Source organism: Salvelinus alpinus, chromosome 5, assembly GCF_045679555.1.
Source record: "Salvelinus alpinus chromosome 5, SLU_Salpinus.1, whole genome shotgun sequence".
NCBI classification, from domain to species: Eukaryota; Metazoa; Chordata; class Actinopteri; order Salmoniformes; family Salmonidae; genus Salvelinus; species Salvelinus alpinus.
In genome coordinates, this window is record NC_092090.1 from 40709335 (window position 1) to 40730833 (window position 21499).

Below are 21499 nucleotides of genomic sequence, written 5' to 3' on the forward strand. Positions count from 1 at the left end.
CAATACTGTAGCTACTTCTATGACATATTACATGTGCAAAAATGTAAAACAAGCAAACCATGACCCTTTGCTGTACACTACTCAAGTAACAAAATTTATTCGAGTACAGATTGTAGTATATTAATTGAGAAACAATACAATATGATTATTATTGTTAACACTTGGGCGAAGGACAGAGTGAATGGGTAAACAAGGTGTTCTAAAAAATATATGTTAAACCCCATAAAATGTTAACACATTTAATACAAAATATACACTACTTGTTCTGGTAGTTCTTATAATTAAATTTGATTTAAACTCCTTTGTCTGTGATAACAAAATAGTTTCTCCCTTTCTGTGTGATGGATGAGAGAAGAGGGGTGACTGGGGTTGACGCCATACCTGTAAAACACAAGCAATTACTGAGGGGATACATTTTTACCCACCCTGTTCACGGGGTAGGCTGAGTTTGCACAGGGTTAAAAGTGATTGATTTTGTTTTTTAAAATCTGTGCGTCTTCTCTGGCATGAGCCGGGTGCCCCGCACGAAACAAAAGTGATGTAACACATGGAGTAATGAGTTAGGATTTCATTGATATATCACTATCTACTGTCCAAAAGAAAACTAGTTTGAAGATGTGAACATACATTTTTATGGAAAAGACATGTTGTATTTTTCTGAATGATCCATCACGCTGCCATGTTGACAATATGGCCAGGTTGAGCATATTACTGTTCAATTTGAGCAGGGTACTCCGCCCTCACCGGTTTTAGCCGGTCATGTGACTGGCCATTGCCTGATTCACCCCAGTTCAGTCTAATCGAATCCACTCACTTATTAGCAGACCCTCCAAAAAGCATCAAACAACTCAGCACATCTGTCTGGAGAATGAGAAGGACACAATGAAAGTCTGTCATGGTTCCTCTGCCCCCTTGTGGCCATGGACAGAATTGAATAAAGAAGCGGAGCCATATATGAGCAGTTAACTAACTATAACCACATCAAATAAAACGTTATAACGCTGAGCATCACCTGGAAGACGTGACTTCTAAACCTGAGGGTATGGAACAAAGTGCAGAAAGAGAGAGCTATTGTTCATAATTTGTTGTCTCTGCAGCTCTAATGGGGCACCCGAGTGGCGCAACGTTCTAAGGCACTGCATTTCAGTGCTAGAGGCGTGGTTCGATTCCAGGCTGTATCAGAACCGGCCGTGATTGGGAGTCCCATAGGATGGCTCACAATTGGCCCAGCGTTGTTAGGGTTTGGCTTGGGTAGGCCGTCATTGTAAATAAAAAATTGTTCTTTTTTATTTCACCTTTATTTAACCAGGTAGGCAAATTGAGAACACGTTCTCATTTACAATTGCGACCTGGCCAAGATAAAGCAAAGCAGTTCGACACATACAACAACACATAGTTACACATGGAGTAAAACAAACATACAGTCAATAATACAGTGAAAAATAAGTCTATATACAATGTGAGCAAGTGAGGTGAAGGCAAACAAAATATATATATATAAATAAATAAAAATATAAAAAGGCCATGGTGGCGAAGTAAATACAATATAGCAAGTAAAAAAAACAAAATAAATTAATAAATTAAAAAAAACACTGGAATGGTTGGTTTGCAGTGGAAGAAAGTGTAAAGTAGAGATAGAAATAATGGGGTGCAAAGGAGCAAAATAAATAAATAAATAAATACAGTAGGTAAAGAGGTAGTTGTTTGGGCTAAATTATAGATGGGCTATGTACAGGTGCAGTAATCTATGAGCTGCTCTGACAGCTGGTGCTTAAAGCTAGTGAGGGAGATAAGTGTTTCCAGTTTCAGAGATTTTTGTAGTTCGTTCCAGTCATTGGCAGCAGAGAACTGGAAGGAGAGGCGGCCAAAGGAAGAATTGGTTTTGGGGGTGACCAGAGAGATATACCTGCTGGAGCGCGTGCTACAGGTAGGTGCTGCTATGGTGACCAGCGAGCTGAGATAAGGGGGGACTTTACCTAGCAGGGTCTTGTAGATGACCTGGAGCCAGTGGGTTTGGCGACGAGTATGAAGCGAGGGCCAGCCAACGAGAGTGTACAGGTCGCAGTGGTGGGTAGTATATGGGGCTTTGGTGACAAAACGGATGGCACTGTGATAGACTGCATCCAATTTATTGAGTAGGGTTTTGGAGGCTATTTTGTAAATGACATCACCGAAGTCGAGGATTGGTAGGATGGTCAGTTTTACAAGGGTATGTTTAGCAGCATGAGTGAAGGATGCTTTGTTGCGGAATAGGAAGCCAATTCTAGATTTAACTTTGGATTGGAGATGTTTGATGTGAGTCTGGAAGGAGAGTTTACAGTCTAACCAGACACCTAGGTATTTGTAGTTGTCCACATATTCTAAGTCAGAGCCGTCCAGAGTAGTGATGTTGGACAGGCGGGCAGGTGCAGGCAGCGATCGGTTGAAGAGCATGCATTTAGTTTTACTTGTATTTAAGAGCAATTGGAGGCCACGGAAGGAGAGTTGTATGGCATTGAAGCTCACCTGGAGGGTTGTTAACACAGTGTCCAAAGAAGGGCCAGAAGTATACAGAATGGTGTCGTCTGCGTAGAGGTGGATCAGAGAATCACCAGCAGCAAGAGCGACATCATTGATGTATACAGAGAAGAGAGTCGGTCCAAGAATTGAACCCTGTGGCACCCCCATAGAGACTGCCAGAGGCCCGGACAACAGACCCTCCGATTTGACACACTGAACTCGATCAGAGAAGTAGTTGGTGAACCAGGCGAGGCAATCATTAGAGAAACCAAGGCTGTCGAGTCTGCCGATGAGGATGTGGTGATTGACAGAATCAAATGGCCAGGTCAATGAATATGGCTGCACAGTATTGTTTCCTATCGATGGCGGTTAAGATATCGTTTATGACCTTGAGCGTGGCTGAGGTGCACCCATGACCAGCTCTGAAACCAGATTGCATAGCGGAGAAGGTATGGTGGGATTCGAAATGGTCGGTAATCTGTTTGTTGACTTGGCTTTCGAAGACCTTAGAAAGGCAGGGTAGGATAGATATAGGTCTGTAGCTGTTAGGGTCAAGTGTCCCCCCCTTTGAAGAGGGGGATAACCGCAGCTGCTTTACAATCTTTGGGAATCTCAGACGACACGAAAGAGAGGTTGAAAAGGCTAGTAATAGGGGTGGCAACACTTTCAGCAGATAGTTTTAGAAAGAAAGGGTCCAGATTATCTAGCCCGGCTGATTTGTAAGGGTCCAGATTTTGCAGCTCTTTCAGAACATCAGCTGACTGTATTTGGGAGAAAGAGAAATGGGGAAGGCTTGGGCGAGTAGCAGAGGGGAGGGCAGTGCTGTTGACCGGGGTAGGGGTAGCCAGGTGAAAAGCATGGCCAGCCGTAGAATAATGCTTATTGAGATTCTCAATTATAGTGGATTTGTCGGTGGTGACAGTGTTTCCTATCGTCAGTGCAGTTGGAAGCTGGGAGGAGGTGTTCTTATTCTCCATGGACTTTACAGTGTCCCAGAACTTTTTTGAATTTGTGTTGCAGGAAGCAAATTTCTGCTTGAAAAAGCTAGCCTTGGCTTTTCTAACTGCCTGTGTATATTGGTTTCTAGCTTCCCTGAAAAGTTGCATATCACGGGGGCTGTTCGATGCTAATGCAGAACGCCATAGGATGTTTTTCTGTTGGTTAAGGGCAGTCAGGTCTGGAGAGAACCAAGGGCTATATCTGTTCCTGGTTCTAAATTTCTTGAATGGGGCATGCTTATTCAAGATGGTGAGAAAGGCATTTAAAAAAAATATCCAGGCATCCTCTACTGACGGGATGAGATCAATATCCTTCCAGGATACCTCGGCCAGGTCGATTAGAAAGGCCTGCTCGCTGAAGTGTTTCAGGGAGCGTTTGACAGTGATGAGTGGAGGTCGTTTGACCGCTGACCCATTACGGATGCAGGCAATGAGGCAGTGATCGCTGAGATCTTGGTTGAAAACAGCAGAGGTGTATTTGGAGGGCAAGTTGGTTAGGATGATATCTATGAGGGTACCCGTGTTTACGGAATTGGGGTGGTACCTGGTAGGTTCATTGATAATTTGTGTGAGATTGAGGGCATCAAGCTTAGATTGTAGGATGGCTGGGGTGTTAAGCATGTTCCAATTTAGGTCGCCTAGCAGCACGAGCTCTGAAGATAGATGGGGGGCAATCAGTTCACATATGGTGTCCAGAGCACAGCTGGGGGCAGAGGGTGGTCTATAGCAGGCGGCAACGGTGAGAGACTTGTTTTTAGAGAGGTGGATTTTTAAAAGTAGAAGTTCAAATTGTTTGGGAACAGACCTGGATAGTAAAACAGAACTCTGCAGGCAATCTTTGCAGTAGATTGCAACACCGCCCCCTTTGGCCGTTCTATCTTGTCTGAAAATCTTGTAGTTGGGGATGAAAATGTCAGAATATTTGGTGGTCTTTCTAAGCCAGGATTCAGACACGGCTAAAACATCCGGGTTGGCAGAGTGTGCTAAAGCAGTGAACAAAACAAACTTAGGGAGGAGGCTTCTAATGTTAACATGCATGAAACCAAGGCTATTACGGTTACAGAAGTCATCAAAAGAGAGCGCCTGGGGAATAGGAGTGGAGCTAGGTACTGCAGGGCCTGGATTCACCTCTACATCACCAGATGATGTTCTTAACTGACTTGCCAAGTTAAATAAAGGTTAAAAAAACTAGAAGATGTGGCTCTTCCCATTGACAGAGATTAAAGGGGATATTAAACAAAGCCCAGCCCCAGACTTATAGATACTGTACCTGAGGACACACAGTGCCTGAGTGACTCTAGGAGGTTGGTGCTGGCAAACTCCACCACTCCTCTGAAGGGCTCTTCTCTGCCTGTCAACGTCTTGTTAGAGTTATCTCGGAACTTGGTCTCCAGCTGAAAATAGAGCAGAATACATTGTCACACACAGCATAGCAGGCACACGAGGAGAAAGCTTTTTGTAAACAACCCATAGTTCAACTTCGTGCACCTTGTAGACAGCTTTTTGCATTTGAGGTAGTGTCCCATCGCCGAAGGCCTCACGGGCCATCTGAAGACGGTTCTCTGTATTCTCAGCCTGTTCTTTCTCTATATTGGGGTCTAAAATTAGAAAATAGAATGTCAGTGAAACATAAACTATGTCAATATTCTATTGATATCTAATTAGATGTGGTTGTCATCATGATTATGTTCATCTATACATTACAATTGTATTTTATAAGCAGACAACAAAACATACTTCTAGGGACAGGATTCTTTTCCTGAAGAGGTTTTGGATGTTTGGTGGGGAACACCTATGAATGAATGAAAAGGTGCAGAACACAGAATCTCTATAGTTAGTTCTATACGTTTTACTTGTTTACAGTAAGCAGTGGGATGGTCATGATAAAGGCTTTTATATGGCCCGTGTCCCCTCATAGGGGACAGGGCCAAGGCCTACCTGTTGGTACTGCCTCATCAGTAGGTCTCTGATGGCGGTGAGGTTCCGTCCACTGAGGTGAGCGTCCTTCATAGAGCCATATCTGGTGGCCAGAACCAAGGCCTGTATGACAGAACTCAGTCTGTTTAACAGGCGATACAGACCATAGAAACAGAATTCAAAGCATTGCAATATGACGTTATGAATCCCCCCAGGGGCAATTTAAAAAGCATCCTTGCCTGGTTTAAAAGAGGCTTATGCTTTGAAGTCACGCCGGTCACAAAGACATAAGGGGTCTGAAGATGGTGGACAACGTATGTGGGTTTAAGGTGGTAAGGCTTTGTGAAGTTGTCCCCCCAGGCAACACGTATCCATATGGCCTCATCTGTGTGTTTCTTTATTTTAATAGACACCTTGGAAGGAAAGACAAACACAGGCATTGACAGAGATGGCACATGCAAACACAGCAATTGAGGGACATTACAAGCCAATGTCCATTTTAATGAATGTTAGTTCTGTCTTTTCTACCAAGCATATAAAAGCTGGAAGTCATACATACATGGCTGATGAGCTCTGTGAGGTTGGCCTTGAACTGTTCCTTGAACTGTGTCAGCTCAATGGATGGTGCATCCTCTGTGAAGAAAAATATACTTGAAATGAACAGTAATGCTGATTAGGCTACCTCTAATACCTTGGAACTCTAATATTGATTAGGGTCCATTTTCAAATGGAACTTTGTGAGTGTCAGTGAAAGCACCAGATACTAAATGTAGACTTTCATTTACCCTCTGCATCAAGGAGCTGGAAGCCATGCCACATTCCCTGGTTCGGATTCTCAATGATATCTGGAAAGCATTGGTGAAATGTATTATCTATTACTGACAACTAAGTAGACCATTGGCTACTGAGGGGGAAATTAGTTAATTCACACGGTCAGATAACACTTACAGATCATTTCGAGTTCTGTGATGTGTTTCACTGTCAAGCCCTTCTCCTGGGAAAGATAAAAGTAGTGTATCAGAAAGGTTGAAAGTATAACAAAAAATGTTGATTACACTTAGCCCACGATGAACTGTTAAGGTGAGCTAGATTAAATGAACAAGTTAGCTAAAGAGAACATCACATCACTAGAAAGCTACTTAGATAGGTAACGTTAACTATATAGTCAAGCAGCTACATCTACCTCACAGAGAGCCAGTAGATGTTCTGTCAACACCCATTTTGGTTGTGTGAAGTCCAGCGAATGCAGGTCCTCCCTTGATAGATGAGTCCACTTGCCAAACATTGTCTGGAGCATTTGATAAGGGATTCGTCGTATCAAACGTTGCAATATACGATTTGTAGAGTCACCCATGCTTAAAATGTATGTTTTAACCAAGTAAACTCTTAAAACGCATTAGATAGCAAGCTAACAGCAGACACGCAAATACAAAACAAACCGCCGAACGAGAGTCAACCAATCGGAATTATTTGGTGGGTCGCACTTCCTGTTTCGTCATTTCCCCTTCAAATAACGTTTACCACATATTCACATGCTTTAGAGATGCTTTAAAGATGTTTAGAGGTTATGTTGGGTTAAATGGGGTTTAATATTGTCCTAAATTATACCAAAAACGTGTAAAAACTAAATAAATAGAAAACTGAGCTCTGGGATTTTGTTTCGTAAAAATGTATTCGTCTTTCCACTGCAATATGCGATGGCGCCGTCTGCTGGAGAGGCATAGATGCACAGTGTTTAGGATTAATTACATTTGATGATATAGCTATAATGCATACATATTACAATCGTACATAAATATGTAATAAAATGTGTTTTATGTTCCAGTCGTGCAATGACTGGAGTTATTTGCTGTGTGCCCGTTGAGGGAGTGCCCGCCCACATGTGATCAACAATGAATGTGATTGGACCACCATCCAACGGTAGCAGGTGTCTGATTTGCTACTGTAATGTCAATCAGGTTATCATTTTCCACTGAGTGTACTGTCTTTGCTGTTACGAAAGAGTGAGAGAAGTGTAGCTAGCTAGCTAGCATGTTACCAGCATGTCCTCCTTTTATCAAATACATTATTAGGTTTACAATTGAATGCTATGTCAGAATTGTTAAACACATTTTTCAAGATTTGTACAGTAGCTAGTTAGATGTAAATACATCGACAGTAACCTGGCAGTAATAGGAGTTAAAACAAGGGGTTGAAAGAACGTTGCATTTGCCCTTAAGTGGTATTTCTCGCTACTAGGCATTGGCAGCTAGCTACATTTGGTCAACTTGCTATCTACGATATATTCTATTCCTGGAAGATAGATATCTCAATGATATCCCAACTGAACTGGTAATATCTTTATTTAACTAGCTACCTTATTCTATTCACAGCTTTTAAGGTAATTCCAGTCTATTTTGGTAGCTACAGTACTAGCTACCAGTCTGTGAGTTGTACTGTAGCTAGAACAGTCTGTAACTAACTAGCTAGCTAGCATCATTCAATTTCACAACTTGGCCCCTTTGCTGCATACAGATTTGAGTCTATTTCAACCGGTCTCTGAATATGTAACAAAGTCCATCTCTATACAACCACAACTTTATGACTGTTTATAACAACGCTGCCAACTGCTAGCCTACTTGTTACAGTAGAGGCTGAAATCACTTTTCGGGTAATCACAGTTTTGAGATTAATCAGGATGAAAGGATGGGCTTGTATGACAATTGCCACTCCTCATTGTGTCTGGTACTCTGTCCTTCATTAACCCACACAGGCAATGCTATCCATGTCTTTACCTAGACTTGTATTAGTTTTAACCTGCCCACCTGTGTTTTACACCTGTTTTCTCTTTCATTGCAGGTAAGCGTAAACAGAAAACGGATCATCCCCATGAGTTTGCAGGATGGAGAGGGACTGGGTGGATGGAGTATCCTTTAGAGTAGACACACATTACAGAAACCCAAATAGTAATTTTCAGCATGCATTGTAGTCACAAACATGGTTGGTATTGTTTGTCTTTCCAGTATTGTTGGAGTGGTAAGCCCTTAACTCAGAATGCACCCTGATCTGTCGCCTCACCTGCACACGGACGAGTGCAACATACTGATAAACCTGCTGAAGCAGTGCCACACGGAGGTAAGTTATTTTATACTTGCCTGAGAACCATAGACTGGGTCATTTCATTCCATGTCATTTCAGCAAGCCTTTACACCCACCATCTCAGATTGTTCGGAAATCGTTTCTCTAGTTAGAACCAGATAAGATTAGCATTCCTGAAACATTATTTTGTTGAAATTTTATTTTATTTCTGAGAAATTAAGCTCATTGATTGCTCCTGAATAGGCCCTTTTAATTTATAGGATTCACATAATATTCAACAAATATAGTACCCAACATCCGATTTGGATCAAACTTCTTCCTACCATTGCATAAGGCATAAGAAATCCAAGAAAATGGTCAAAAGCCACCCACGGACCCACCACCCCCCAGGCCAATCCCACCCCAACAACCAGTATACAGTATCAGTTTTCTGTGTCTCAGAAGTAGTATGGAGCTGTGAGGCTTGGAGTATTGCTTCTTCACCCTTTTTTTATTGTATTCTCTGGGAATCTGGTGATGGTTTTTCCCCGTTTAGAGAAGTTATCCATTGAAGTCTCTTGCATTATTTACCATAAATTAGTGTGAAAGTACCAGGTTTTGCCCACTAGATGCCGCTGTTCTGGCTACTGCCACCACACACTTATCCATTTTGCTGGTCTCTTGTGGTTCTTATCAAAGGCCCAGTGCAGTCAAATATGTGATTTCCCTGTGTTTTATTTATATTTCCAATTAAATAATGATGATAATGAAATGAATATAATGAAATAATGATCATGCCCTTTTAGTGTAAGAGCTTTTTGAAAAGACTGCCTAATATTCCAGCTTGTTTTGGCGGTATGGAGTTTTAAGAAAGAGTTCCAAAACTCTCTGCCAGTAACAGCTAGTTTTCAGGTGTGTGTGTGTGGGGGTGGGGGGTCTAAGTTTTCCCCTCCCCACTTAGACCACTTCCAGACAGTCCTAGCTAAATTCTTGCTTGAGAAGTTGCTTTTTGCTAAGAAGCTATTTTTGTTTAATTTGGACAATTTTAATGGAAAACAACCACAGTAAGTTGCTTAATTGGTACCCAGAAGTTATTTGATATTGATGTAAAAATGTTTGCATTGGGACCTTTAAGTTATTGACGTTTGTTTATCCCATGTGTAACTCTGTGTTGTTGTTTTTGTCGCACTGCTTTGCTTTATCTTGGCCAGGTCGCAGTTGTAAATGAGAACCTATTCTCAACTGGCCTACCTGGTTAAATAAAGGTGGAAAAATAATAATAATTTTTAAAAATGGATCACTTCCCATGAATAGTCCAACAAATGGCAGCTTTCTGAGAGGGCTATACGTATGTAGCAATTCCCATATGAACACTTTTCCTACAAGCCCAAAACTTGGCCTAGTAACTAAAATGTTATGACAACCCTAATAAAATAATACAATTATAAACCATTGCATGGCATTCCATGTTTTTCAATAAAATGATTAGAAAACATCTCTGTATGTAGTGTGATTAGTGACATGTACCATTAAACCCAACCCAAAACCATTACCAATGCAAAAACACTATACAGTGTGTGTTTGGGACTTTTACCATTGAAACAGTTAGAACTGCTATAGCCTAATGGTTTGCTTGTTCGCCAGGAATGGCCTAACTAACCCAGACCATTTTTGAAGGGGATATAAATCACACACACAGAGGGGCCGTTTCCTGGACACAAATTAAGCCTAAGAGAAGGACAAACGGAATTGCTTTCATGGAGGACTGGCTTTAATTGTGAGGATGACCATACAATTTATTTTCATCATGAGCAAAAGATATTGGTTTTCTACCCAAAGTTGCAAAGAAAATGTTTTGATATTTAATAAACACAAGAGACCAGCGAAATGGATAAAAGGTTGTGGTGGCAGTAGCAGAAACAGCGGCATCTAGTAGGCAAAACCTGGTACTTTCACACTAATTTTATTAGTTATTACTTATTTTTACCTTGTCAGCTCGGGATTCAATCTTGCAACCTTTCGGTTACTAGTCCAACGCTCTAACCACTAGGCTACCTGCCGCTCTAACCACTAGGCTACCTGCCACATAGAGTACTATATCATAGTTGTTAAGGTGGGATTGGTGGGGAGGTCTGGGTGGCTTTTGATCTTTGGATTTCTCATGCTAGGAAGAATTATGGTCCAAATCAGAAGTTAGGTATTATCCTGAAAAAAATATAAAAACGCAACATGCAACAATTTCAACGATTTTACAGTTACAGTTCATATAAAGAAATCATTAAATTGAAATAAATAAATTTGGCCCAATCTACAGTGGGGAGAACAAGTATTTGATACACTGCCGATTTTGCAGGTTTTCCTACTTACAAAGCATGTCGAGGTCTGTAATTTTTACCATAGGTACACTTCAACTGTGAGAGACGGAATCTAAAACAAAAATCCAGAAAATCACATTGTATGATTTTTAAGTAATTAATTTGCATTTTATTGCATGACATAAGTATTTGATACATCAGAAAAGCAGAACTTAATATTTGGTACAGAAACCTTTGTTTGCAATTACAGAGATCATACGTTTCCTGTAGTTCTTGACCAGGTTTGCACACACTGCAGCAGGGATTTTGGCCCACTCCTCCATACAGACTTTCTCCAGGTCCTTCAGGTTTCGGGGCTGTCGCTGGGCAATACGGACTTTCAGCTCCCTCCAAAGATTTTCTATTGGGTTCAGGTCTGGAGACTGGCTAGGCCACTCCAGGACCTTGATATGCTTCTTACGGAGCCACTCCTTAGTTGCCCTGGCTGTGTGTTTCGGGTCGTTGTCATGCTGGAAGACCCAGCCACGACCCATCTTCAATGCTCTTACTGAGGGAAGGAGGTTGTTGGCCAAGATCTCGCGATACATGGCCCCATCCATCCTCCCCTCAATACGGTGCAGTCGTCCTGTCCCCTTTGCAGAAAAGCATCCCCAAAGAATGATGTTTCCACCGCCATGCTTCACGGTTGGGATGGTGTTCTTGGGGTTGTACTCATCCTTCTTCTTCCTCCAAACACGGCGAGTGGAGTTTAGACCAAAAAGCTCTATTTTTGTCTCATCAGACCACGTGACCTTCTCCCATTCCTCCTCTGGATCATCCAGATGGTCATTGGCAAACTTCAGACGGGCCTGGACATGCGCTGGCTTGATCAGGGGGACATTGCGTGCGTTGCAGGATTTTAATCCATGACGGCGTAGTGTGTTACTAATGGTTTTCTTTGAGACTGTGGTCCCAGCTCTCTTCAGGTCATTGACCAGGTCCTGCCGTGTAGTTCTGGGCTGATCCCTCACCTTCATCATGATCATTGATGTCCCACGAGGTGAGATCTTGCATGGAGCCCCAGACCGAGGGTGATTGACCGTCATCTTGAACTTCTTCCATTTTCTAATAATTGCGCCAACAGTTGTTGCCTTCTCACCAAGCTGATTGCCTATTGTCCTGTAGCCCATCCCAGCCTTGTGCAGGTCTACAATTTTATCCCTGATGTCCTTACACAGCTCTCTTGTCTTGGCCATTGTGGAGAGGTTGGAGTCTGTTTGATTGAGTGTGTGGACAGGTGTCTTTTATACAGGTAACGAGTTCAAACAGGTGCAGTTAATACAGGTAATGAGTGGAGAACAGGAGGGCTTCTTAAAGAAAAACGAACAGGTCTGTGAGAGCCGGAATTCTTACTGGTTGGTAGGTGATCAAATACTTATGTCATGCAATAAAATGCAAATTAATTACTTAAAAATCATACAATGTGATTTTCTGAATTTTTGTTTTAGATTCCGTCTCTCACAGTTGAAGTGTACCTATGATACAAATTACAGACCTCTACATGCTTTATAAGTAGGAAAACCTGCAAAATCGGCAGTGTATCAAATACTTGTTCTCCCCACTGTATGTATTTCACATGACTTGGCAGGGGCACCACTGGGGAACCAGGCCCAGCCAATCAGAATGAATTTTTCACCACAAAAGGGCTTTATTACAGACAGAAATACTCCTCAGTTTCATCAACTGTCCAGATGGCTGGTTTCAGATTATGCCGCAGGCGAAGAAGCCTGGGTTGGTGTGGTTACACGTGGTCTGCAGTTGTGAGGCTGGTTTGACATACTACCAAATTCTCTAAAACGACGTTTGAGGCAGCTTATGGTAGAGAAATGAAGATTGAATTCTCTGGCAACAGCTTTGGTGGACATTCCTGCACTCTGCATGCCAATTTCACAAAGCCTCAAAACTTGATATCTGTGGCATTGTGTTGTGTGACAAAACTGCACATTTTAGTGCCTTTTATTGTCCCCAGCACAAGGTACACCTGTGTAATGATCACGCTGTTTAATCCGCTTCTTGATATGCAACACCTGTCAGGTGGATGGATTATCTTGCCTAAGGAGAAATTCTGACTAACAGGGATGTAAACAAATTTGTGCGAAAATACGCTTTTTATGCTTATGGAGATGTCAGTGATCTTTTATTTCACCTCATGAAACATGGGACCAACACTTTACACCTTGCGTTTATATTTTTGTTCAGTATATATTTATTAAAGATAATATGAATCCTAGAAATTATGGCCAATTAGGGTGCAATCAATTAGCTTAATTTCTCAGCGATCAAATTATATTATATTTATATATAATTATAAATTATAATTATATTTCAACAAATTAATGTTTCAGGAGTGCTAATCTAATATGTTTAACTACAGAAACGATTTCAGAACAATCTGAGATGGTGGGTGTAAAAATTCTATTCTTTGTGCTTTTTGAGGTGGAACGACTCAACAGCGTCTAAGAACATGTCCAACATAGACCTCCACCTGAAAGATCTACTGTATTGCTCTACACTGTAGCTGTTCTGAACTAATGTGTAGGAGCAGTCAAGTATAGCTACACTCTTACCTGTCAAAAACATGTTGTAATGTCTCATCCTCAGCACAATGTCAAGAAGTTCTTTGGCCATTGCAATGATATGGACCGTGCCATGAGAGCTTGTTTGAAGGACGAGGTGAGGACTACCAGCAATTTGGTTTTAAAATCGAAAGGGATGCCTCACCAGATGACTACTTTTGTCATATTTCATTGATGGGAGCACTTTGGTATTTTCAACAATGTGTGTGTGTTTCTCTTTCTGATCAACAGCGAATTGCAAAGAGGGAGAAAAGCAAACAGCATGCTAAAGAGATGAGACAGAGGCTGAAAGACGGCCCTAAGGAAGACTTCTGAATGGCAGTACTGGCTGAGCCGATGCTCCAGGAAGGGGCACAGGAACTGGGTATTGGAGGACTTGGGACTTACTGGGACCTACCATGAGAAGCCTACCTTACTGCCTGGACATCTGGCCACAAGAGGTCTCTCATAGTGTCGGTTTCAGTATGTGTGTTGAATAGTGTTGGGTGGATTGTCATAGAGAGTGGTGGATGATCATTTCGCTACTCAGGGATCAGAGCTCATATGGGGGGTCTGTTTCGAGGACTGCTACCCAACACCCATGCAATCATGGTTGATTGCATATTTAAAGTACTTAACAAAATAATTGTTTTAAATTGTCTGCGTATCTGACTGGGGATAATGAATGAACACTGGATTTCTATTGAATAAAGTGTATCAAAACACAGAATTGCCTTGTTATTTTCTTATGGGTAGTCAACAGATGCTTTACTTATATGTGAAACCTCCAAGCTCACAGGACATTTAATTCATTTACAAATGTGTCAGTGTCATATTCACAGCCTTATTCTGTTAAGGCTAGTGCTGATTTCAAGGTTTTACTGCTAACCTACAAAGCATTACATGGGCTTGCTCCTACCTATCTTTCACGATTTGGTCCTGCTGTACATACGTACACGTACGCTACGGTCACAAGACACAGGCCTCCTTACTGTCCCTAGAATTTCTAAGTAAACAGCTGGAGGCAGGGCTTTCTCCTACAGAGCTCCATTTTAATGGAATGGTCTCTATCCATGTGAGAGACGCAGACTCGGTCTCGACCTTTAAGTCTTTATTGAAGACTCATCTCTTCAGTAGGTGCTATGATTGAGTGTAGTCTGGCCCAGGAGTGTGAAGGTGAACGGAAAGGCACTGGAGAGACGAACCGCCCTTGCTGTCTCAACCTGGCCGGTTCCCCTCTCTCCACTGGGATTCTCTGCCTCTAACCCTATTAGGCTGAGTCACTGGCTTACTGGTGCTCTTCCATGCTGTCCCTAGGAGGGGTGCGTCACTTGAGTGGGTTGAGTCACTGACGTGATCTTCCTGTCTCGGATGGCGCCCCTCTCAGGTTCGTGCCGTGGTGGAGATTTCCGTGGGCTATGCTCGGCCTTGTCTCAGGGTAGTAGGTTGGTGGTTGAAGATATCCCATAGTGGTGTGGGGGCTGTGCTTTGGCAAAGTGGGTGGGGTTATATCCTGCCTCTCTATTTCTCTCTCTTTCTTTTTCGCTCTCTTTCTCTTCTCTCGGAGGACCTGAGCCCTAGGACCATGCCTCAGAACTACCTGGCCTGATGACTCCTTGCTGTCCCAAGTCCATCTGGTCATGCTGCTGCTCCAGTTTCAACTGTTCTGCCTGCGGCTATGGAACACTGACCTGTTCACTGGACGTGCTACCTTGTCCCGGACCTGCTGTTTTGGACTCTATCTACCGCACCTGCTGTCTCTAACTCTGAATGATCGGCTATGAAAAGCCAACTGACATTTACTCCTGAGGTGCTGACCTGTTGCACCCTCTACAACCACTGTGATTATTATCTGACCCTGCTGGTCATCTATGAACGTTTGAACATCTTGGCCATGTTCTGTTATAATCTCTCTACCCGGCACAGCCAGAAGAGGACTGGCCACCCCTCAGAGCCTGGTTCCTCTCTAGGTGTCTTCCTAGGTTCTGGCCTTTCTAGGGAGTTTTTCCTAGCCACCGTGCTTCTACATCTGCATTGCTTGCTGTTTGGGGTTTTAGGCTGGGTTTCTGTACAGCACTTTGTGACATCAGCTGATGTAAAAAGGGCTTTATAAATACATTTGATTGATTAATGGATTCACTCAAGTCCTCATCGGATGCTTGTTCATATCCAGCTTCCATTCATCCTGAACAATCCACTGTTATCACCAGCCTAATCTCGGGAGTTGATAGGCTTGAATTCATAAACAGCAGAGCTGCTGGCACAAAGCACGAAAGTGCTGTTTGAATGAATGCTTACGAGCCTGCTGGTGCCCACCATCGCTCAGTCAGACTGCTCTACCAAATCATAGACTTAATTATAACATAATAACACACAGAAATACGAGCCTTAGGTCATTAATATGGTCGAATCCGGAAACTATCATCTCGAAAACAAAACATTTATTCTTTCAGTGAAATACCGTTCCGTATTTTATCTAACGGGTGGCATCCATCAGTCTAAATATTCCTGTTACATTGCACAAGCTTCAATGTTATGTCATAATTACGTAAAATTCTGGCAAATTATTTCGCAATGAGCCAGGCGGCCCAAACTGTTGCATATACCCTGACTCTACGTGCAATGAACGCAAGAGAAGTGACACAATTAATGGTTAATATTGCCTGCTAACCTGGATTTCATTTAGCTAAATATGCAGGTTTAAAAATGTATACTTCTGTGTATTGATTTTAAGAAAGGCGTTGATGTTTATGGTTAGGTACACGTTGGACCAACGACAGTCCTTTTTCGCGAATGCGCACTGCATCGATTATATGCAACGCAGGACACGCTAGATAAACTAGTAATATCATCAACCATGTGTAGTTATAACTAGTGATTATGATTGATTGATTGTTTGTTTTTATAAGATACGTTTAATGCTAGCTAGCAACTTACCTTGACTTCTTACTGCATTCGCGTAACAGGCGGGCTCCTCGTGAGGCAGGTGGTTAGAGCGTTGGACTAGTTAACCGTAAGGTTGCAAGATTGAATCACTGAGCTGACAAGGTAAAAGTCTGTCGTTCTGCCCCTGAACAAGGCAGTTAAACCACCGTTCCTAGGCCGTCATTGAAAATAAGAATGTGTTCTTAACTGACTTGCCTAGTTAAATAAAGGTGTAAAAAGAAAAATCGGCAAAATCGGCATCCAAAATTACCGATTTCCGATTGTTATGAAAACTTGAAATCGGCCCTAATTAATTGGCCATTCCGATTAATTGGTCGACCTCTAATCTGGACATCCATAAGGTTAGTGGATCTTCCAGAGAAACATAATACAATGACCATCTATACAGCAGTTAGCACTAGGAATACCATGCACTTTGTAAATGTTAAGTGATGATCATCTTAATTATGCAGAATGAAATGCTACAGAGACAGCCATGGTTGGTATTGCCTAAATCCTGAACGAATGCCACTAGGTAATTGTGTGCAACATTGTAATATTTCATTCAGAGCAAAAATCCTCCTCCTCTTCCTGTCCAGATGACTCACAGCGGTTTAGCATTAGGCCCCCAGTCATTTCTGGAAAGCAGAGTGACGGTGAAAAAAATGCTGAAGAGGGTTATAGTGAGTGCCATAGAGGAGCAACCCATTCATGTTTATTTTAAGTGGCGTGTTTCAATGGAGAGGATCCCAAGGACAGATGGATGCTCTTTTAGTTTGTATTTATCTGATCCAAATTATGTGTGCTTTTATCCAAACAAGGACATTGGTACTATAAAAATGCAGCAAACAAAAATAAAGTTTGTAGGAGTGATGACTAAGTAGGAACAAAACAGTTTTTAAACACACAACAAAAACACCATGTTTAAATTAATGTCATAGTTTATTCAAAGCAGCTCGACCCCCAAAACTCTCACAACGTATGGATACAGCATCCTACAAACAAAAGATACAACTTCTAAGGCACCCCGAGGTGTGATTTTAGACTAGAGAAAGGAGTAGAAACTCAACATGTAATAGGTTTGTAAATGCTTGGAAGATGCATAGAAACATCATATGGAGATAGGAGTTTACAAACTAAACCTAAACACATGGCTTACAGGGCCGGTCATAATTTTCAAGGGTAAGTCCTCAAATGAATTATAACGGTTTTACTTCAAATTATTCAAATGCATCATTCAAACACAATGTTACTCTATTTGGGTCCTGGGAGAGCAGCCTTGTCTCATACTATACGTAACAAAGTAAATGTAAACCGAGAGACAAATTTGTATGATATGTTACGTTTGGTATGGTTAGATAAGACAGATGTTAACTTAAGCCAAAAATGAGTTGGTTTGGTGTGGATGGGTTGGTGTATAACGTGAACGTCTAGCAACCTAAAGGTTGCGAGTTCGAATCTCATCACGACCAAGTTTTTCATTTTAGCTAATTAGTAACTTTTCCTCTACTTGCTACTTTTTAGCTAGTTTTCAACTACTTAGCATGTTAGCTAACCCTTCCTTAACTTTAATACTAACCCCTAACCTCAGCTAATGTTAGCCAGCTAGCTAATGTTAACCACCTAGCTAGAATTCGTAACATATCATACGTTTAGCAAATCGTAATATAATTGTATATTTTGCAAATTCGTAACATATCATACGAAACGGTTGATGGACATCCACAAATGAATACATACCATACAGAAGTAACATCGCATACTAAATGGAGTGTATGGGTTTACGTACAGAATAATACAAAATGCTCTGAGACCAGGTTGGAGAGAGGTACAGGCAAAACTCAAATCTCAAATATATTAATATACATTTAATCTTACACTATACTTTAGCAATACACTGATCAACACGCAAATAATAAATCAATTGGGGAAATTCAGGGAAAGTGTTATTCAAATATAATTGGGAATGGTTGATTAGAAATTGATAGAGCTTTGATTTGTCAGAGCTGTTAATAGCAATATTACTTTAAATGTTTTAAAGTTTTGCATAAAGTGGTTATCAACAGCCTTTAAACATAATTATGCTACATGTAACCATTTTTTTGTGTGTGTTTGTTGTGTCACTACTATCACACAGTGCAGATCTAGGGAAAAAAGCAATTTACTGAGAATATCTGGAACAGAAGATAAGAGAGAAAGATGCCTCTTGGGAAAGGGAAACATTATGGCACTGCAGCCCCAAGGGGAACTTGAGCACTAACTTTAAATAAATACAAATAATAATTGTGCAAGATTTCTAACATTGCTTACTATGGCAATACAAAACATACCCTGAAATGTAAAGTATTTTGACAGGCAACACACGTATCTACAATATTGTACATGCATATAGTTACACCATATAACACCTACATGGTTCATATATGTGTACAACTGCAAAAACCCACCATTTCCTGAATGATACAAAACAATTTCCACAAAACTACATTTCATTATTGGGTAAACCAAAAATAGATATCCATACATACAATATATGTAGATATATATTTCCCATTTCCTGAAGCCATCATCACATGCAGGTATTATCTGCACTACTACTGCATCTTCACAACACAGACAGCCAACAGACGAAAAGTGCAGTGATTACTTTGGGACAAAACTTCTTTCTGTGGTTACAAAAATACACAATGTCTCACTAATAACCGATTGCAAGGTAATATCAAAATAATTATCTGTCCAGATATCATAGCTACACTCTTCACAATGTAATATACATGCCTTTATAATCAACGGGGTATCAAACCCTGGTCGTCTTCACGATTCAAGACTGCAGTAGCCCACTGAGCTAAAGGCAGGGCATTAGCTCTGGGAGCCAAAAGAAGTCTTCAGGTCTCAGGCAAGGTTAGTCAACACAGAAGAGTAGTTAAGCAAACCACCCCCGCTACACCTTTGTACTGTAATACATGTCATATATGTACCTTGATGATAATGATGACGCTGCACATATTGCTGCTGATATAATAATGATGATGACGTATGTCTCACCCTCTTTCTCTCATTCTCTCTCTTTCCTCCCTTTCCCAGGGAGAGGTCTCCTTTTGATCTATCGACAGTCTCCACATTCTAATGAAAAGATGCCATCAGACAGCTCTGGTTCTCTATGGGAGTGCTGGTCGTGGTCAAAGAGGGCCCTTCTATATATTCACGTTCAATCAGAGGTCAAACACACCCTTACTGACAAACCAAATACAAGCAATTGAATAAACACTTCCAAAAGAGCATCGCAAAACGGCCTATATAAATCCAGAAAGAGTTCACTGTCAACACTGCCCATTCACATTGACTTCCCAATTATGGGTGTGTATCATTGGGCATGACCTAGCTCTAACTCTTCCCCAGTGGCCCTCCTATTACACCACACCTAATTCAATGGACAGGTTTCACTTAAATTATTATTTACTTCTTTGGCCAGGGTTACTGCTATGTAAGGTGAGAAAATCTGTTCCATTCTGACCTCAAGCATAGCTTTGATTTTCACTATACCTCAGAGCCCAGGAGGACACTTCACCTCAAAACAGAAAGACTAAAGCACGATACAAAAAAAACAGCAGCAGACTAATAGAAAATATATACACGTGGTATGCTTTTTTTCTATTTAGGATCAAATCTAAATACATTTTCAAATAAATAATTGAACAATGACATTAGCCATCAGATGAGCTCTTTTGGCTCCACGCACTCCCACAACGTTCTGCTGCTGTGCATCCGTTTCCTGAAGAGCCTTGTTCACGGTCACTGGACTCCCAGCAGGCCATTATGAACGCAGACTGAATCCTACAGATGAATCCTCTCCAGAAGTTGATGCTTTGCAGATCCCCTCTTACAGGCAGGGAAGTTGAGGGATGACCAAAGTAAAAAAAAACATTGATGGTGGTGCTCTGCAGACCCAGATGTTGATGTGCGGAGATAAGGCCTCAGAGACTGGCAAACTACGCTCTGCTGGTTGTTAAAGAAGACTGTTGGTAACTGAAGATCAAAGCCCTATATCTTCAGGGATGTTGCTCAGTAGGTAACTGAAGACCAGATCTCGTGGCCCATAGATAGTTCTGCAGGTGTGTAGAGGTCAGTTATCATACACCTTGCTCTGCAGGTAGCTGAAGAGCGCCTCCAGTCCCTTGGTGGAGCACCACAGCTGTTTGAGCATCTGACACTCTTTCTCATTCACCTCCTCCAGGACCGACTTCAGGATGCTCCGCACCAGGCATTTAGACTCTTCCAGAACCTTCCACACACAGGGTCAAACAGAGAGTAAGAGGCAGCCTGCGTCATAGATCGAGGCCCTTCATTTTTACACTTGATCTGGCAGCATTGTACTGTATTAGTTACAGAACCCATGCACACACACATATATACATACACATATATATACACATACACATATACATACACACACACATATATATATATATATATTTCCCTTTTCACTTATTTGTGGTTTCTGTTTGTGGTTAGATAATATTATCTGAGAGTTATATTCAATTTATAGACCAATGCTCCTGGCAGGCTCCTAGCGCAAGGCCTGGGATATAGCATTACAGCTCTACATGACTATCTCTATGTCAGAAAAGCCTACCATAGCACTGCAGGTGGACATCTCCTTCACGCGCAGCATCACTTCCTGGTTGAACGTGGTTGGCCAGAATACCTGTGACACCAGGCCCCGGCTGCAGGCTTCCTGTGCCGTGAGCTTCCTCCCGCAGAACAGCATCTCATTGGTCTGTCAGGGTGAGAGGCGGTGACAGGGAGATCATTTTTTAAAATGTACAACAAGGTAATATAGATGTAAAACTTTGAATAATTAGTTGAATCGTGTTTTACTGCAGAGCTTGAACAAAAACCTGCACAGTGGACCAGGCAACCAGACTCACCAAAGCAACTCCCAGGATCTGGGGGAAGGTGTAGGAGGAGCAGCCGGAGGGGGTGAGGCGGAGGGCGGCACAGGGCGTTTGGAACCAGGCCCGCTCGCTGGCCCACACCACGTCACATAGAGGCAGGATAGCTGCCCCCAGGCCCAGGGCAGGCCCGTTGATGGCCACCACGATGGGCTTCTTAAAGTGGATAAACGCCAGCACAAAGTCCCTGGGAGAGGAGACACAAAACAGTGAGTATAAACTATACAGTACAATATGACTGT

At 41.9% G+C, this 21499-nt stretch overlaps 3 protein-coding genes across 4 annotated transcripts in view; 1 reads left to right on the forward strand and 2 right to left on the reverse strand.

Moving 5' to 3' along the window:
* Window positions 1–73: 73 nt before the first annotated feature.
* cenpn (centromere protein N) lies at window positions 74–6926 on the reverse strand. The gene is made up of 10 exons (XM_071401926.1): window positions 6598–6926; window positions 6363–6408; window positions 6200–6259; window positions 5974–6047; window positions 5654–5827; window positions 5436–5537; window positions 5235–5289; window positions 4986–5095; window positions 4768–4891; window positions 74–381 (listed from the first exon to the last, which is right to left on the reverse strand). Exons 1-10 carry the CDS (start codon window positions 6766–6768, stop codon window positions 293–295), a joined length of 1005 nt encoding a protein of 334 aa, XP_071258027.1. The 5' UTR covers window positions 6769–6926; the 3' UTR covers window positions 74–292.
* Window positions 6927–7341: 415 nt separating this feature from the next.
* cmc2 (C-x(9)-C motif containing 2) lies at window positions 7342–14110 on the forward strand. Of its 2 annotated transcripts, XM_071401928.1 has the most exons (5): window positions 7400–7745; window positions 8253–8319; window positions 8458–8528; window positions 13427–13498; window positions 13633–14110. In XM_071401928.1, the coding sequence occupies exons 2-5, from the start codon at window positions 8283–8285 to the stop codon at window positions 13714–13716; spliced, it is 264 nt and encodes an 87-aa protein (XP_071258029.1). In that variant the 5' UTR covers window positions 7400–7745; window positions 8253–8282; the 3' UTR covers window positions 13717–14110. The 2 variants fall into 2 exon arrangements, with proteins under 2 accessions (XP_071258030.1, XP_071258029.1); XM_071401929.1 differs by lacking the exon at window positions 8253–8319 and having other exon boundaries at window positions 7342–7745; window positions 8417–8528.
* Window positions 14111–17228: 3118 nt separating this feature from the next.
* Window positions 17229–21499, reverse strand: part of LOC139576178 (chromodomain Y-like protein 2) — a 34255-nt gene continuing 29984 nt past the window's right edge. The window contains exons 5-7 of the mRNA XM_071401932.1: window positions 21234–21444; window positions 20939–21082; window positions 17229–20587 (exon numbers count right to left, since the gene is read on the reverse strand). Of these exons, the coding sequence (XP_071258033.1) occupies window positions 20429–20587; window positions 20939–21082; window positions 21234–21444 (514 nt within the window). The 3' untranslated portion in view covers window positions 17229–20428. The remainder of the gene's footprint in view (window positions 20588–20938; window positions 21083–21233; window positions 21445–21499) is intronic.

Excerpts from the sequence above, each read along its gene's own strand:
- cenpn (XM_071401926.1), bottom strand. The coding sequence starts at position 6,768 with ATGGGTGACTCTACAAATCGTATATTGCAACGTTTGATACGACGAATC. Across the intron at positions 6,409-6,597 it reads ATCTACTGGCTCTCTGTGAG|GAGAAGGGCTTGACAGTGAA; the intron begins GTAGATGTAGCT and ends TATCTTTCCCAG. Across the intron at positions 5,828-5,973 it reads TCACAGAGCTCATCAGCCAT|GTGTCTATTAAAATAAAGAA; the intron begins GTATGTATGACT and ends TTTCCTTCCAAG.
- cmc2 (XM_071401928.1), top strand. The coding sequence starts at position 8,283 with ATGAGTTTGCAGGATGGAGAGGGACTGGGTGGATGGA. Across the intron at positions 8,320-8,457 it reads AGAGGGACTGGGTGGATGGA|ATCTGTCGCCTCACCTGCAC; the intron begins GTATCCTTTAGA and ends GAATGCACCCTG. Across the intron at positions 13,499-13,632 it reads GAGCTTGTTTGAAGGACGAG|CGAATTGCAAAGAGGGAGAA; the intron begins GTGAGGACTACC and ends TCTGATCAACAG.